Source organism: Lithobates pipiens, unplaced genomic scaffold (assembly GCF_037356315.1).
Source record: "Lithobates pipiens isolate NorthernLeopardFrog02 unplaced genomic scaffold, aLitPip1_a1.2 Scaffold_13, whole genome shotgun sequence".
NCBI lineage: Eukaryota > Metazoa > Chordata > Amphibia > Anura > Ranidae > Lithobates > Lithobates pipiens.
This window is the reverse complement of record NW_027507718.1, coordinates 3843012-3862189: the sequence shown is the minus strand read 5'-3', so window position 1 is coordinate 3862189 and position 19178 is coordinate 3843012. Positions and strand designations below refer to the sequence as shown.

General features: G+C 39.1%; 1 protein-coding gene across 1 annotated transcript in view; it reads left to right on the top strand.

The window, feature by feature from the left end:
* Positions 1 to 19178, top strand: part of LRRC2 (leucine rich repeat containing 2) — a 433585-nt gene that overhangs the window by 352462 nt on the left and 61945 nt on the right. Inside the window, exons 6-7 of the mRNA XM_077474787.1 lie at positions 2560 to 2705; positions 6018 to 6170. Of these exons, the coding sequence (XP_077330913.1) occupies positions 2560 to 2705; positions 6018 to 6170 (299 nt within the window). The remainder of the gene's footprint in view (positions 1 to 2559; positions 2706 to 6017; positions 6171 to 19178) is intronic.

Below are 19178 nucleotides of genomic sequence, written 5' to 3'. Positions count from 1 at the left end.
TGATTAAAATTGTATTTACAAACAAAAAATTTCTTTAACCAGTTCCCGACCGGCGCACGACGATGTACATCTGCAGAATGGCACGGGCAGGCAAACTGGCATACAGGTACGTCCAGTTGAAATTGTCCCCCTGCCATCGCGTACGCACCGCCGGCAGCACACCCACATGAAGGTCGGGACCCCCATGAGTTCGGTCGCGGGTCCCGTGGACTCGATCACCACTGGAATACCCATGATCGTCTCACAAGGAGGCTGAACGGGGAGATGCCGATTTAAACAGCTGCTCCCCGTTCTGCCTAGCAACAAGTGAAACTGATCTCTGCTCCCTGTGATTGGAGGTTCACTAGCACACAGCCTAGCCCCCCACAGTTAGTAAAACGCCCCTAGGACACACTTAACACCTACACTGTCACCCCCTGGTTAACCCCTTCACCGCCAGTGTCATTTACACAGGAATCAGTGCATTTGTATAGCACTGATTGCTGTATAAATGACAACGGTCCCAAAAATATGTCAAAAATGTCAGATGTGTCCGCCATAATGTCTCAGTCACAATAAAAGTCGCTGATCACCGCCATTACTATTAAAGAAAAAATCATTAATAAAAATGCCATAGAACTATCCCCATTTTGTAAACACTATAAATTTTGTGCAAACCAATCAATAATCGCTTATTGCGATTTTTTTAACAAAAATATGTAGAAGAATACGTATCAGCCTAAACTGAGGAAAAAAATGTTTTTATATATTTTGGGGGGATATTTATTATAGCAAAAAGTAAAAAAATAATGCATTTTTTTTCAAAATTGTCGCTATTTTTTGTTTATAGCGCAAAAAATAAAAACCGCAGGGGTGATCAAATACCACCAAAAGAAAGCACTATTTGTGGGGGAAAAAAGGACGTCAATTTTGTTTGGGAGCCATGTCGCACAAACACGCAATTGTCAGTTAAAGCGACGCAATGCCGAATCGCAAAAAGTGGTCTGGTCTTAAGCCAGCAAAATGGTCTGGTCTGAAAGTGGTTAAAATTTGTTAAAAGTGGTTAAATTTCATATAAATATAAACAGAATATGGAATGATGTTGCATATGTTGCATTTATTTATTATGATAAAGACAATACAATTACAAAATAAATATATTTATTAGTTATGCTAAATATAAATTATTGCAATTTTTTTCCCATTTTCATCCAGCAGATGGAGCTCAATGCTACTTTTTGCAAGCTTTCCGTCTTAACCCCCTGTTGAAAAATATCTGCTTACAGAGATTATTAGCTCAAACTGAAATTTACACACAGAACTGAATAAGTGAGAGTGTGACTCATCTCCCTCCATGCTTGCCTCTTTAGATATGCTTCATATGGGGGCGTTTATTTACTAAAGGCGGTTACAGGTGGACATGCAAGGAAAATAATAAACACCATTTTTGCTCGTACATGATTGGATGATAAAATCAACAGAGCTTCCTCTCATTTCAGATCTTCCCCTTAGATCTAAAGCAACTGCATTTCCAAGTGCACTTGTAGTGCAGAGAGTCTAAAAGGAAACCCATACTAATCAGTAAAAACAATGTCTACGGCAGAGTTTCTCAAACATTTTATATGAAAAATAAAAGCTACAATCAAAATTCACTACAAACAAAAAGAAAGAAAAAGAAACAAATTGAGTATTCACTCACAAAGACTTGTTAAAGCGGAGTTCCACTGAAAAGTGGAACTTCCGCTCATTTGATTCCCCCTCCGGAGTCACAATTGACACCTTTCAGTGGGGAGGGGGGGTGCAGTTACCTGTCTAATACAGGTATCTGCACCCACTTCTGGGAATGGACTCATACGCCCATTCCCACACCCCCCCTGCTATCTCCTGGGAAACACACAGGTCCCAGGAGATAGTGGGGACCACTTACAATGCGCAGCACAACTTGCGCATGCGCCCTAGGGAACCAGGAAGTGAAGCCGCAATGATTCTCTTCCTGATTCCCGCAATGAGAATGGCGGTGGCAGCAGCCGAGAGCTGAGCGATTACTCGGCTTCGGCTGCCAACATCATTGGACCTTGGGACAGGTAAGTGTCCATTTATTAAAAGGTGCAGTATTTGTAGCTGCTGGATTTTAATAATTTTTTTTTTAGGTGGACTCCCTCTTTAACAAACGTATAAAATACATGACCACTGGAAACCATATTAATTATATAGTAGAAGTTTGTATTATTCATTTTTCAGTATTTTTTTTTGTCAGACACAATTTGTGTGTGTGTGTGTGTGTGTGTGTGTGTACTGAATAATTTGGAGTTGTGCTACTTGTCTGGTAGCCTGGACACAAGGAAGTTAAAACTTAATTATTTGGGGATGGATGTGGTGAAGCACTTTTTTTTTTTTTTTAACATAAAGCTTTAGATTAAAAAAATATATAAACTTAAAAACAATTACAATTCACCCAAAATGAGTGTAGTTTTTTTTTGTTTTTGTTTTTTTGTTTTTTATATATATAATTTCTGCCTTGATTTTGAGGAATGTTTGCAATCTCTATTGTCATGAATTCCTTTTTTGTTTCTTTTCCAGCTGAGTAATTTGAAAAAGGTCACTTATGTTGATGTGTCAGCAAACAAATTCTCTTCTGTTCCAATTTGTGTCTTACGGATGTCAAGTTTGCAGTGGTTGGACATCAGCAGTAATATCTTAAAGGATCTCCCACAAGACATAGATAGGTAAATGCTATGTTGTATTTTTTCTTTTTAAGTTCATTGGTAACAACAATGTAATATTTTTGGTGGACTAGATTATAACAAATATAGTGAAATACCATACCAAATTCACAGATGGGGAACTGAAATTTTCACATTGTTTATAACTATTTTTTTCTGATTAGATATTGGATTGTGTTTTTATTTATTTAATATATGCATACAAGCTGTCTGGAAAACAACTGGGCTTGACATTTGCTGAGAAGTTCTTGCTCGTTTTGGAGCAGCTTATTTACATTAATTTTGTAAAGGCATTGGCTAAATCCATTCTATTTTTGCCTAGTTATCCAGTCAATTGAATCACACAGCAGTGCTGACCAGGGGAAGAAACGAGTATATATATATATATATATATATATATATATATATATATATATATAGATATAGATATATATATATATATATACACACACACACACACATATATATATATATCTATATATATATATATATATATATGTATATATATATATATATAGATATATATCTATATATATATTTATACACAAACACACACATACATTTTGTAATTCATTGTCATTACTTTTTGAAATTGGTCTGCAGTTTCTATGAGTGTTTAACCACTTCAGCCTCATAAAATGTTACCCCCTTCTTGGCCAGAGCACTTTTTACAATTTGGCACTGCATCGTTTTAACCACTTTCAGACCGGACCATTTTGCTGGCTTAAGATCAGACCACTTTTTGTGATTCCGCACTGCGTCGCTTTAACTGACAATTTCGCGGTCGTGCGACATGGCTCCCAAACAAAATTGACGTCCTTTTTTTCACACAAATAGAGCTTTCTTTTGGTGGTATTTGATCATCTCTGCGATTTTTATTTTTTGCGCTATAAACAAAAATACAGCGACAATTTAAAAAAAATGCATTAATTTTTACTTTTTGTTGTAATAAATATCCCCCAAAATATATAAATCCCTCAGTTTAGGCCGATACGTATTCTTCTACATATTTTTGGTAAAAAAAAATCACAATAAGCGATTGATTGGTTTGCGCAAAAGTTATAGCGTTTACAAAATAGGGGATAGCTTTATGGCATTTTTATTAATATTTTTTTTACTAGTAATGGCGGCGATCAGCGATTTTTATTATGATTGCGACATTATTGCGGACACATCGGACATTTTTGACACATTTTGGGACCATTGCCATTTATACAGCAATCACTGCTATACCAATGCAGTGATTCCTGTGTAAATGACACTGGCAGTGAAGGGGTTAACCAAGGGGTGGCAGTGTAGGGGTGTACCTACGGGGCGTGTTACTAACTGTGGGGGGCTGGGCTTTGTTTTAGTGAACACTGATCTCTTCTCCAATCACATGAAGCAGAGATCAGTGTCACCTGTTGCTAGGCAGAATGGGGAGATGCTGTTTACAATGGCATCTCCTCGCTCAGCCGCCCCGTGAGACAATCGCAGGTATCCCTGCAGCAATCGAGTCCACGGGCCCCACGACTGGACTCACAGGGGTCCCGACCGGCACGCGAGCGTGCCACCGGCGGCGCGCACGTGATGGCGGGCGGCATTTAAAATTGGACATACCTGTAAGCCAATATGCCTGCCCGTGCCATTCTGCCGACGCACAGCGGCGTGCGCCGGTCGGGAAGTGGTTAACTGACAATTGCGCGGTCATGAGACACTGTACCCAAACAAAATTTACATCCTTGTTGTTCATCTCCCCACAAACAACCAAAAAGTCTGATATTTGGAAGAAAGGTAACAATATGTGCTTTTCATCTTGTAGTACAATAAATGTTACAAGGGTATCCTCAACAGAGACTTAGATCCATTTAATAGAGGTTTTAGTCATAAATCTATCTAAAACAAAAGAAAATATTTTTGCATGGAGCCTCACTTTATGTTTGAACCCAGCATATCATAAATTATAATCCTTTAGAGACCTGGTTGGAGAAGGGAGAGGTAGATTACCATTTTTTTTTTTATAAGTATATACACCCTTAAGCACCTCAGCCCGGAAGGATTTACCCCCTTCCTGACCAGAGCACTTTTTACAATTTGGCACTCCGCTGCTTTAACTGGTAATTGCGCAGTCATGCAATGCTGTACCCAAACGAAACATCCTGTTTTTCCCACAAATAGAGCTTTCTTTTGGTGGTATTTGAGCACCTCTGCGGTTTTTATTTTTTGCACTATAAACAAAAAAAGCAACAATTTTGAAAAAAACAACAATATTTTTTACTTTTTGCTAAAATAAATATCCTTCAATTAAAAAAAACAAAAAAACTAATTTCTTTATCAGTTTAGGCTGATATATATTCTTCTATATATTTTTTTTATATTTTTTTACTAGTAATGATGATGATCTATGATTTTTTGCGGTACTATGACATTGCAATGGACAGATTGGGACAGATTTTTGTGACCATCGACATTTATACAGTGATCAGTTCTATAAATATGCATTGATTACTGTATAAATATCATTGGCAGGGAAGGGGCTAACAAAAATTGGCGATCAAGGGGTTAAATGTGTGTTCCCTCAGTGTGTTCTAACTGTATGGGGAAAGGACAGACTAGGGGAGAAGACATATCGTTGTACCTACTTAGTAGGTACAAACTACATGTCTCCTCTCCCGTGACAGAACAGGGATTTGTGTGTGCTGACTCTCGTATGTGCGCTCGCGACTGCCAGCCACGCACATCGGGTCCCCCGCTGTGCAGCAGTCACGCGCACTTGCCTCTGGTGGTGCGTGTGCGCCCTTTGGTGGCTTTTAAAGGGAACCCCGTACCCATATGGGGTTTTGCACGGGGTTTTGTGAGTTACATACCGCCCCCCGTATAAAGACGTGAGCCGATCGGGAACTCACCTAGAATAAAATGTTACTTCCTTATAACCAATCCAGTATGGCCCAAAAAATGATATCTCCCGCTTAAAGTGATACTGTCACAACAGTAGGGTAAGAAAGCTGCCTGAAATATAAAATGCCTAATCCTCACGACCCCAAATACATGCCCTTTGTCCTCTACTTCTGTGTGCTGCTCAGTAAAAGTCACATTGGCAGAAGATGGTTTAGGGTCACCAGACATTACAATCTGACCTGAAAACATTTGTACAGGCATCATTCTTTAGATTTACCAAAACCATGTAATACAAGGACTGACCTACTCTATCCAAACTATTTTTATCTAATTTGGCAGACCCCTGCACTACATAGTTTTATTGGCAGATCTAAAGGGAATTGAGCAATTTGGATGTGAGCAAGCTGAAGTATAGTAATTCACTTTATTTCTTTACAGATTAGAAGAGCTGGAGACGTTACTACTACAGAAAAATAATATTACATACCTTCCATTGGAGTTGAACAATATGACTAAATTGAAAATGCTGGTTGTCAGTGGTGAAAGCTTGGTTGAGATACCGTCTGCCCTTACTGAAAAACCTTCTCTGAAGTAAGCTGCATTATTGTGTTTGAACATTTGTTTTTACTTGTTTTTATTGCTATAAAAAACAAAAAAAACGAAATAACAACATTCCAATATTGCTCTGTAAACAGGGTTACAAGTATCAGACAGGAATCCATGAGCAAAATACTTATTTAATAGGTTTAAAACATATTTCCAAGAGGGGATACCTACATTAACCACTTCAGTTCTGGAAGGTTTACCCCCCTTCATGACCAGGCAATTTTTCACAAAATGGAACTGCTTTACTTTAACCACTTCAGTCCCGGAAGGATTCACCCCCTTAATGACAGGCCATTTTTTGAGATGCAGCACTGTGTTATTTTAACTGACAATTGTGCCATCGTGCGACACTGAACCCAAACAAAATTGACGCCCTTTTTTTTACCATAAATAGAGCTTTCTTTTGGTGGTATTTGATCACCTCTGTGTTTTTTATTTTTAGCGCTATAAACAAGAAAAAGGCCGCAAATTTAGAAAAAAAAAATATTTTTTTTACTTTCTGCTATAATACATATCCCAAAAATATATATAAAAAAGTATTCATCAGTTGAGGCGAATATGGATTCTTCTACATATTTTTGGTAAAAAAAATTCCAATAAGCTTATATTGATTGGTTTGCGCAAAAGTTATAGTGTCTACAAAATAGGGACTAGATTTATGCCATTTTTTTTTACTAGTAATGGCAGTGATCAGCAAATTTTAGTGGGACTGCAACATTGCGGCAGACAGATCAGAAACCTAACTGACATTTCTGACACTTTTTTGGGGGAACCAGTGACATTATTACAGTGCTAAAAATATGCAGTTATTGTACTAATGACACTGGCAGGGAAGGGGTTAAATATGTTCCATGTTTGTGTTTTCTAACTGTATAGGGGACTATGTGACTGGGGAAACACACAGATACGTCTTTCTGCTCAGCAGGAAGACAAATTCCCAGTTCCAGCAACTGACAAAAGGACTTACTTCGGCAGATCCCCGTTCTGTCTCTGCGAGGAATGAAAGTTGGCCAATCGGAGTGCGCTGCCAGTGAAACACGTGCGCCCACAAAAGCTAGGGCACAAATCGCTGTACCGGTACGGTGATTTGCGCAGCCGTGCCAGCTTGCCGCAGTACATTTGTGGCGGGTGGTCGGCTAGTGGTTAACTGGCAATTACGTGGTCGTGTGATGTTGTACTTAAATAAAATGTTTGTCCTTTGGTATTTGATCACCTTGGCAGTTTTTATTTTTTGCGCTATAAACAAGAAAAGACTAACAATTGAAAAAAAAATTATTTACTTTCTGCTATAAAACCTACCCAAATAAAAAAATGTAAAAATAAATCATTTCTATTTGAAAGTCACATACTTCCTAATTCAGAGCTCTTTCGATATCTTCAGATTAAAAAACAAATTATGCCCTATATACAAGGAAGAATGAATTTAGATAAATTATATAAAAAGTGATCAGCGCAACTAATTAAACTAAATTACAATCATGAGGTATAAATATAATCACTGTGCAACTAATGTTTGTATATATAATCACTGTGCAAATGATGCTAGTGAACAATATAATAAAGTGACTAAATATGTGTACCAGTGTCCAATGATTCTGTGCAAAAATCAAATCCAATAATCGTGTGCAAAATTTCGAAACAGTGCACATATTACTATAATGTGCATGATAAATAAAATGACTATTACTGAATAATCTGTCTGAGTGAATCAATAACAGGTGGATAGTCAATTCAGTCCCAGATGATCACAATCAAAATCAGAGACTATCAAAATGGATAGGATTGTAGTCAGCTAATCCATAAAAGAGCAAAACAGGAGAAAAGGTGCAAACGTGCAAAAAGTGCACAAAGTGCATTCAATCGATATCTTCAGTGAATAATTTCCAATGTGGGATCTTCGTGTGTACCACATAGTGCTCTCTACACTTTTACCTCCATGCAGATGGTATATGGCTTTAAGGTTAATGCGACTGGGGGGTCTCCCAAGGTTCAATGATAGTGAATAGTGCCTCTCCTAGTCCTGTGTTCCAAGTGCTGGCTCCCAGTTTATCAGCATGGATGTTCACACACAGCCGGTATATGTAGGGGATAAAAAAGAATCTCCCATAGCATAGTAACATATGAACAAGCAGGTTTATTCATTAAAAAAGGAGCCAAATGGGCGCTTACAATTATATAATGAAAAAATGGCAGATCTGTAATAACCACGGCGTTACAGGCTCCTCTTACAACACTTCCAGTTCTCGCAGCGTCCAATTACTTCCTATGCATTACGACACACCACGTGTCTTCATCAGGGTGACCAAATTGGTTCTAAGCCAAATCAATTTATCTGCAGAGAAAGGAAGTGTATTATCGGCCATTTTGTTGGAGTGTTGTCTCCAACATGGGCACGACCATTTTTGATTGGTTCATAAACAGATACGATCCTGTATTGTATTAGTAGTGGTGACCATATTTTGGGTGGATAAGTGAACCTTATGCATTACTGCATATGTCCATGACCCGGCCAATTAATCACTAAAATTAAGATTAAAATTATATTAAAAATATATTAAAAATATATATGTACATAAAATAAATGTGTGTTATATAATCTATTAATGTTAAATCCCTAACAAATAGCATGAGTAAGGATGTATGGGTAGCGGTATAAACATGATTATGTGCTCACATTATAATCCTTAATGTAAATATCTAGGTGACTGGAGTTGCTAAAATATGTATTAAAATGGTATAGAGAACTATTCTATAAAACTGATATAAAACTGGTGTCATTCACCACCTCTGATCTGATTAGCAAAGGAATCATCCCACAGATTCCCTGCTGATTGGAACAGAATCAGCCCCACGTGAAATACCACTTTCAACTGTCATGCCTCCGTTTTGTAAGCAAGCATAATTCCATAAAGACAGAGGGACAGGTTCTGTGTCCCTCAATGGGCTTCAAGAAACCAGTTTTACGATAAGTACAAAAATCATATTTTCTTTATTGTTGATTGAAGGACACAGGAATTAAGAAAATTTTGGGCAACAGCCACTGAGAAATTCAATGGATATGAAAATCTTACTAAAACAATATGCGAACAAATCAACGTCTGAACATGGACAAACATGGACAAACATGGACACATGGAAAAGAGTGAACAATATGGAGATTATACAACAAGAAAAAATCTGGTATTCCAGAGTAGGACAGGAAGTGTCACTAAGAAGAGACTGCTATCAGAAATAATGTAGAAGTCAATTATTAAACACTGTAAAGAACACTATAAAGAAAAAGGAGTTGGAAAAATACAGAAAAAGTGGTCAACAGATCAGAATGTTTCTAAAACAAAGGACAAAGCCTGGGATAACTAACTCATCATCTTAGGGAAGGGAAAAGTTGGACAAAGCAAAGTAGGTCTCAACCACAGAACAGATGGGAGATGAAATAGCATACCCATTATCCTTGATGTCAGAAAAAAGGCAGATCCATAAAATAAAAGACATCATAATAATAATTCAAAGGAAGAAGGGAAGGAGACTTTCAATGTAAAATAAAGAAGGGTAGAGTAGCTTGTCCCTTTTTGGGAGAGACTGAGAGATCCTCACACTTATAACAAAAAAGGAAGGCTATAAGAGAATGTACAGTATATAGTAATTCAATAAAGTAATGCAATACACATAATGAGATCTCAAAACAAAAAGAACTGTCAATTCAAAGCTATAGAAGCTACATGTGATAATAGTCACAACGCCATATATGCAAGAGGTGGGTATCTTTACAAGTAGAGATCTGGAAATGGGACCTTAAAGTGGAAGTCCGTGCAAAAATGAAAATCCCTGCATCTATAGCCACTAAGACACTAAGCTCTCTAGCCCTGTAAAGATAAAAATCCCTATACATACCTTTTCTGAAGCCAATCTGACCCGATCTCCAGCAGCAGAAGCTCTGCTGATTACAGGATAGACCTGAGTTGGTTCTATTGGCTAGGTACATCGATGACATCCTCCGCCTTTGGAATGGTTCCCGTGAATCTCTAGGAACCTTTATGGAATCCCTCAATATTAATGATAGGGGGATTGAGTTCAAATATGAGGCTGACCAATACTCAATACATTTCTTAGATCTTAAGATTTGGGCAGAAGGGGATTGTCAGGGAAATGGCCATAGGAGAACTGGCAATAGTGCCAGTTGTCAGGGAACCAACAGCATCTCTGGCAGGAGAAGGACTTTAGGACCCAGTATCTCTACCAGCAGGTCACATGGACCTATATAAGGAAGTCTGCTAGTGTCTGCAGTTGCTGGTTTGTCAGTCTTCCTGTGTTCCTGAACCTATGTGAAATTACTATTTGGATTCCTGTTGTGACCCGGCTTGTTCCTGACCTATCTGATCTGCTCTTCTGGTTTGACCCCCTGGTTTGCTTTACCGACTTGCTGTCTTCTCCTATACCTGATCCCGGCCTGTATCACGGACTTTGCTACAGTTACCTGCCTGCCTTCTGATACCAGACGTTTGGCTTGTCCCCATTTCTGCAACCTGCCTCTTCCTCCTGTCGGATCTACTGTGTTTGACCCCTGGCCTGACTTCCACTACTTATGCACACCTTGCCAAGTATTACCAAGGATTCTTATAGACTTTAGCTCAGCTGTGTTTCCTGCATTGCCGGTGTCCTTCAGGTGCCCACCAGCTTTTCTCTTTGGAATCCATCTGGCAACCTGTGCTTCTCTGGGCACTCCACCCTCTGTACCCAACTTCAGGGGTGTGCTGCACTCAGCCACAAGGGGAGCCCTCTCGGCATTTCAGCTTCCAACCAGTTACGTGACAGGGATTAACTTTTGACCTCTACCTACTTCAAATCAACAGATAGAAATTCCTTTATTCCCAGGCACAGTTGTCATCATAAGTCCTGGTTAGATTCAGTTCCTAAAAGTCAATATATATGCTTAAGACATAATTGTAGTAAAATTCAAAACACAGGCTGCGGTTTTAACAGATAGATTCATTAACAAGGGATATTCAGTGGAGACCATTGACCAGACAGTATCAAATGCTCGGTTAATTGATAGGGATATATTGCTGTCTGAAAAACCAAAGGATGATAGTGGAGCAAACAACTTTATTATGGCATGCATTACATTCTACTTTCTTCGGCATTACCAAATAAAGAAGTTTGTATGTAGACACTGGCATATACTTAAAAATTACATTGTTTTGGGTAAGGCCCTTTCAGACCAATGTCAGGTAGTATTTAGGGGGGTTCCATCACTCAGAGATATGTTGGCCCTTGGTGTATGTGACCCACCTAATATTAAACCAATGTTTTTTCAGAATATGGTAGGAATGTGCCATGTGTTCTATTAATGGAGTGAGCAATAAAAAGACTACCCATTTCAGTTCACACAGTACAGATCAGGCTTTTCAGATTAAAACTTTTATCATGTGTTCCACTCCAAATGTGGTATACTTCTACTTCTCTTATACTATTCTTACCTGCCCTTGCGGATTCCAGTACATTGGGCGTACAGTACAATTACAAGTTAGACTCAATGAACAATTGTAAAATGGCATTTGTTCATGCCAAAAATCCATCTAGGACCTGTCTTCAAGAAATAAACCAGCTAAAATTGAACTGGAAGGGGGATCCAAGCAACGTGAAATCTCTAAATTAGAGGTGAATTGGATCTATAGGGTCAAATGTCTCAGACCTTTGGGTTTAATGCTGATGTAGAGATAGACTTTACAGATAATGCATAAAATATCTATATTTGACATTATTTATAATGTTTATGGAATTTTTGTATTTTTAAATACATTTTTATGTGATGATTATTTGTTATGTATGATGCAGGTGTTATTAATTACATTTTAGGGCAAACCTTTTATCCATTTAATGATCAACGATCCTTGTGATTTTTGCAAACATGGGGATCGATTAAATTACATTTACTTATATTGGTTGTACTACTATTTGGCTAATACCGGAGACCTCCTCTAAGGTGTTTAGTGTTTATGTGCCGACTTATATCATTTTGGCGAGACATTCATTTTTTAATAATATTTTAACATATTATTTTCTGCCTTTTATATATTATTATTTTTCTTCTAACCATTTATGTAAGTACTATGTTCGACATAGTGGATTAATATGCCACACGTCTGTACAGTTTAAACAGGATCCCACAGATAGTGAGAAATGGGAATGAGGCTCGGTTTTATTGTATACCATTGCCGTCGCATCATGCCGAGGCTTGGTTTCCTGAAGTTCTATTTATAGCAATGGCTCAGTGCGTCACCCGTGCCCCTGGAAGACGTCACATGTGATAAAACATGTCGGGCAGTGCTATGCACTGATGCCATCGCACCCCATGTGATCCGGGAAGTTCAAGTGTATGCTTTGTTCATTTGCTGGCAATTGTTTCTATCCAATGACCATTTTCTTTTTATCTCTTGTAAGTAGTCAATCAGCATTTTTTTCAATAAATCTATCCTTAGCATTACACTATTGGGGTTTTTTGTTTTATATGATTACCCCCTACCCTTGGTTATTTTGGACATCCTGCCATGAGGCGAGGGTATCCCCACAATATCCCGGAGGCTTGGGGGACATCATTATAACCTGCAGAGGTATTCTGTCTGCCTGATTGACCATCCTAGAGATAGGTGGTCCTGAAGATTTGGTAAGAGTCCCAGACTACCGTGTGTGGTGTATCACAGAAAAGTTTAATCAAATCACTTGGTGGTGGAGAATTCATATCTGATTCTCCTAGGACTTTATTATTCTTAACCACTTCCCGACCGGCGCACGCCGATGTACGTCGGCAGAATGGCACAGACAGGCAAATAGGCGTACAGGTACATCCCTTTAAATCGCGGCGGCGGCATACTTGTGCACCAGTCAGGACCTCCGTGAGTCCAATCGCAGGTCCCGCGGATCATCTCATGGGAGGAAGAACGGGGAGATGCTAAAGTAAACAAGCATCTCCCTGTTCTGCCTAGCAACAGCGACACTGATCTCTGCTCCCTGTGATTGGAGCAGAGATCAGTAATGTGTAAAACATAGCCACGCCCCTCACAGTTAGAATCACGCCCCTAGGACACACTTAACCCCTACACTGCTACCTAGTGGTTAACCGTTTCACTGCCAGTGTCATTTAGACAGGAATCAGTGCATTTGTATAGCACTGATTGCTGTATAAATGACAATGGTCCCAAAAATGTGTCAAAAATGTCTGATGTGTCTGCCATAATGTCACAGTCACAATAAAAATTGCTGATTACCACCGTTACTAGTTAAAAAAAATTATTAATAAAAATGCTATAAAATTATCCCCTATTTTGTAAACGCTATAACTTTTGCGCAAACCAATCAATAATCGCTTATTGCGATTTTTTACCAAAAATATGTAGAAGAATACATATCGGCCTAAACTGAGGAAAAAAAAAATTATATACATTTTTGGGGGATATATATTATAGCAAAAAGTAAAAAAATAATGTGTTTTTAATTCAAAATTGTCGCTTTTTTTGTTTATAGTGCAAAAAATCAAAACGCAGGGGTGATCAAATACCACCAAAAGAAAGCTCTATTTGTGGCAAAAAAAGGACATCAATTTTGTTTGGGAGCCACGTCATATGACCGCGCAATTGACAGTTAAAGCGACGCAGTGCCGAATCGCAAAAAGTGGTCTGGTCTTTGGCCAGCAAAATGGTCTGGCGCTTATGTGGCTAATGGAAGTCACTGCTTTTTTTTTTTTTCCTTCTATTTAAACTGATAATGTGCTAAATGTCACTTTTGTTGTTTCAAACATATGTGATTTGTTTACTACACTACACTACGAGCATATTATTTAACATATTTCATAATACACTTTTTGATTAGCCCGATTTTATATATTATATTTGTTGCTACTTCGATTATATATCCTAGTTAATTGCTGCACTCTTTACCAATCACCTTTTTTTTCACTGTCACGATAGCATGATATATCCCTTCTTTTTATATATCTGCTGAATACATGTCCAGCAATGGCTGTGAAATGAATGGGAAGTGACGTCATCCATATAGTTACTATGGGGCTTCCATTGACGGATGTGTCCTCTGCACCAGCCTCCACAGCGAAGCCGCGGCTGGCAGCTTAGTGTGGGATCAGAGTTTCCGCCGCTGTGGATGAGATCGGGCTGCCTGTAGAAAAGATATGTGTACAGATTTTTTATTTTTTTTTCAGAGCTAAAGAGGTTAGTATTAGAATGTTGGCGGCTATAGATGCAGGAATTTTATTTTTTGCATTTACTACCACTTTAAACCCTGTATGGAATAATGTGGACACCATGAGGTTGATTACTAAAGGCAAAAACACAATTTTTTCTTGCACATGATTAGATGATGAATGTTAGTAGAGCTTCACCTCACTCATAAAGCTTTGTGGAAAATTCCATTGCAAAGGGTAAATTCCCTTGTAAAGTGAATAACCTATTTGCCTTTAGTAAATCAATCCAAATGAGAAAGCCACCACTATCCAGCGTAAAGAGCCAGACATCATACAGTGAGAGGTTAGGTATTAATCTACTCCAGAAAAGAGGGAATTGTTTACTTACTCTTAAAGTGATGCATGGGTCAGCCAAAAATAGCTGAACCATAGAGATATTGCATCTAAAGATGAGAGGCAAAAGAGTAATGAAGGACAGTACCAAAAAAAAAAAAGAGGTATGACAAATAAGTTGCCCACAATCCCAAGAGGATTAATTATGATAGTACCTATTATATTCAAAGAGTATACAGGAAATGACACTTAGATAACAGGATCTGGTTAAAAGTAAGACTTGACAATTTTTGAGAGGACAGTTAGCTTTAGTGTGGATGAATTAGACATAGGTTACAAGGTTTAGGGAGAATTGTGGGTTAAATCTTAAGCATTCAAACTGAATAGCAGAAATCTAAGGAGACAAAATAGAATAAGGAAATAATAGCCCACTGGTAAAAATGGGGGTGTACCTTAAACAGATATTTTATGGCTACAATACCTGGGGTGCACCTTGATTGCCTACTTTGATTGCCTACCATAAATTACAGCTGTACTAGCTGAAGACTGCAGTACATCGGTGTCATCAACAGATCATACATTTCATACGTTGAAGCAGGTGCTAAGGGAAAGAACCAGGAGATATGGGCATGCCATTGTTAAGGAAATGACTAAAGTGATGCCTTCCCTCAAACGGCAAGTAAATAAGCTGTTGTTTTAATGTATCTTCTCTATACCAGGCATGTAGCCAATGTGCCCTATGTACAGTATATAGACAGACAATTTTCCATGCTAGAGAGCAAATTAGATGTCCATAAGAGGTCATTATGACTTAAGTGGAGAGCTTTAGACAGCTGTTAAAGCTGTTGCATAGCTCTAGAGTCCTCTACTGAGCCTGAGGAGTCCCTCTTAGAAGATGTGATTTATTGAGATGTGGTTTCACAAAGTAAAGTTACTGCCAAAGGATAGAGAGTTGTTCCAGTAAGTTGAAAATAAGATTTAAACTGGGTGTCCCCTCTGTGAAGTTCACAAATAGAAAGGCACCATTAAGGCAGTGGTCATCAACCCTGTCCTCAGGGCCCACTAATAGGCCAGGTTTGCAAGATAACTGAAATACAACACAGGTGATATCATTTTCTGCTCAGTGATTGCAGTATTCTAGTCTGCATCTCCCCAAGGTAATACATAAAATCTGTCCTGTTAATGGGCCCTGAGGACAGGGTTGATGACCACTGCATTAAGGTGTAAAACTGGCGAGTCCACAAAAGATACGGACCATTTGTCAAAGAATTCCATCCATAAAAATTAAAAAGCTTTCTCACATCATTAGTACAAAGACTGAAAGTTCTCAGTCCTCAAAGAGGAACCATTCCAGAGTAGAAGAAAATTAGAAAAGTCTTTATATTAGCACGATCTGAAAAAGATCATTCTGGTACTGCAGTGTAATTTTTAGTTGTATAGCAGAACATACTGCAGCTATAAGAGTGAAAACAACACAGTGCACATCAGAGCCAACAGGAACTTGGTCCAGTACAGTGTCTGAAATGGCTGATACAAACTGTTTGGTTTCTTTTTTTTGTTTAACCCAGCGGGCTATATGAAGAAAAAAAACTGAGGCACTCATTGTATTAACTATGCAATTTTAGTACAGCCATCTCCCCAATGAGCTATTGTGATCTGACAGGAGGACTGCCCTGCGCCTAAACACACCAGTTATCGCTCGCTTATTGGCCGCAAGCACTGAATGGATGCCGATCGGCTGCTGGTCTTCCAGCATGCCCATTCAACAGAAGCTGGACATTGGGCCAGCTTCTGTCGGACAGGCTGCTGTACACACTGGCAGAATGTCAGCCAGTACCTGTTGAACTGGCCAATACCAGCCCATATTCAACTTGTTGTGTACCAGTCTTAAGTGCTCATGCACACGGACGTTTTAAAAAACTGGCTGCAAAGCTAGCTCCGACGCCTGGAAAAATCGTCGTTAAAAACGTGATTTTTAGGCCTCATGCACACGGACGTTTTTACAGCCGCTTTTTTGAGCTTTTTTTGCAGCTTAAAAAGGCCTGTCCATGTTAGTCTATGGCTTCATGCCCACCTAGGCGTTTTTGAGCTGCAAATGGCATAGGCGTTTTTAAGCTGTAAAAAAAACCCAGGACCAGTGCGTTCCGTGGCGTGGAGCTAGAGCTGTAAAAACGCGAATCACGGGAAAACGCGCACAAACGCGCAAAAACGCGCATAAACGCGCAACATATTTTCTTTGTTTTCTGAGTCCTATAGCCAAGAGATGTGTTTCTTAAAAAAAGCTACTTAACGCTAACGCTAAAAAACGCGCAAAAACGCGCAAAAATGCCAATGCAAAACGCGGTAAAAATCACGTTTTTAACGACGATTTTTCCAGGCGTCGGAGCTAGCTTTGCAGCCAGTTTTTTTAAAACGTCTGTGTGCATGAGCACTTACCGCGTTTTGCATTGGCGTTTTTGCGCGTTTTCGCGCGTTTTTTAGCGTTAGCGTTAAGTAGCTTTTTTTAAGAAACACATCTCTTGGCTATAGGACTCAGAAAACAAAGAAAATATGTTGCGCGTTTATGCGCGTTTTTGCGCGTTTGTGCACGTTTTTGCGCGTTTTCCCGCGATTCGCGTTTTTACAGCTCTAGCTCCACGCCACGGAACGCACTGGTCCTGGGTTTTTTTTACAGCTTAAAAACGCCTATGCCATTTGCAGCTCAAAAACGCCTAGGTGGGCATGAAGCCATAGACTAACATGGACAGGCCTTTTTAAGCTGCAAAAAAAGCTCAAAAAAGCGGCTGTAAAAACGTCCGTGTGCATGAGGCCTAAGAGTATGCTGTGAAGGTTCTGAATCATAAACAACTATGGGGGCCTTAGATATTCCAAGTGATAAGGGCACAGTAAGCTGAGAACTAAAGTCCACTACACATGTACCAAAAATCAGTCAGTTCAGCAGGAACTGGCCAAATATCGGTATGTGTGTACCTTTGTTCAATAGCAGCTACTCCTCTAACAACCAGCTTCTGTCAAGCTGGAAAACTAGCATTCAATAAGCACTCGGAGCCAATGAGAAAGAGCTAATTTGTGTATTCTGACAGGGGACATTGTCAGAATACAATAGAACAGTGAGAGTGGTCCCTGCATCAACATTGTTTGTGTTGATGTGGGGTTCTGTCGGGTATTTTTCTTTCAACCCATTGGATAAATGAAAAAGAAACTGTACATCTATATAGACCTAGCTTAAGTTCTGCCATAGATGATGCTGAGGTGCAAACTGAATGTCTTTGAACAGAAGGTTCCAAGTCAGAATTTAAAATAAAAAGCTTGGTAGATACAATATAGGTCTTAGGTAAAGGAAGTAGAGCCATAGCTGCTGAGGATGACCCTATGGAAATAGAAATCCTAGGATCCAAAATGCAGGCATTGGTTTACTCTGAAGATACAAACAAAATGATTTCTGAAACAGTATGTAGTAAGGTCACCTGTTGCATCTGGATTGTCCTCTGAGTGTCTTTAATAGCCATGATACACCAAAGAGCAGTAAACAACAGAGTCAAGGTGCAGCATACTCACAAAAAAACCTAGGCAGAAGGTGCTGGTGAGGCTGGTGTTGGCCAGAGATGATCTATTGGGCTATTGTCTTTTTTCAACCAGACTAACTATATAAATCACTGAAAGCGGGCAGTGGAGCAAGACCGGAGATCAGATGATCCACAACATGCTTCCAGTAAGTGTAGCAGTGGAAAAAGATTTCCTTCTGTTTACCGACATATGGAAAAAGAGTGTGCACTCACAACACCCTACATGGCGGATGACATCAGCACTGACTTCCCTCTGGCATATCCCTTACCTCAGTAAAAAGGACAGATGTTTTCAAAAGAAAAAAAAAGGTGCCAAATGGTTAAAACTATGAGGTAGTTACTGCTGCTGCAGCCTGAACTATCTATTCAGTAATAAGTTATGAGAGACAAGGTCACCGCATGAGGCTGTGCCATGAACTGGATTATACTCTATAGGTTATTAATATAGTACACAAGGGACTACGAAGTGACATAAAGTACAGTCCAAAAGATAAAGATTACATATTGAGATGTGTTAACAACAAACAGAAAGTATCCATAAAGAGTGAGTCTGCAGAGCTTGAGTCACACCAGTGGCTCTACCATGGCTTTGAAGCTGAAAAATGATCTGTAACTAACCGACAATACACAAGTGACTAGAAAGTGTCACAAGCAGAGCACAATGCCAAAATAACATGAGGTAATTATGCCTCATTAAAAGGTTCACTCACAAAGGGAAGATCAGTGAAGGGGGTCACATTAGACCTCTGAAAAAAAATGATTTGTGGCTAACTGACACAGTATGCAAGCGACTGAAAAAATGTCCCAGTGCAGATTTCAATGCTCAAGGGACACCTATTAGGTTTTCCTCCTTCAGGCGCTCGCTGATCAAAATAGTGTTCAGAGACTGGCTCATGCTAG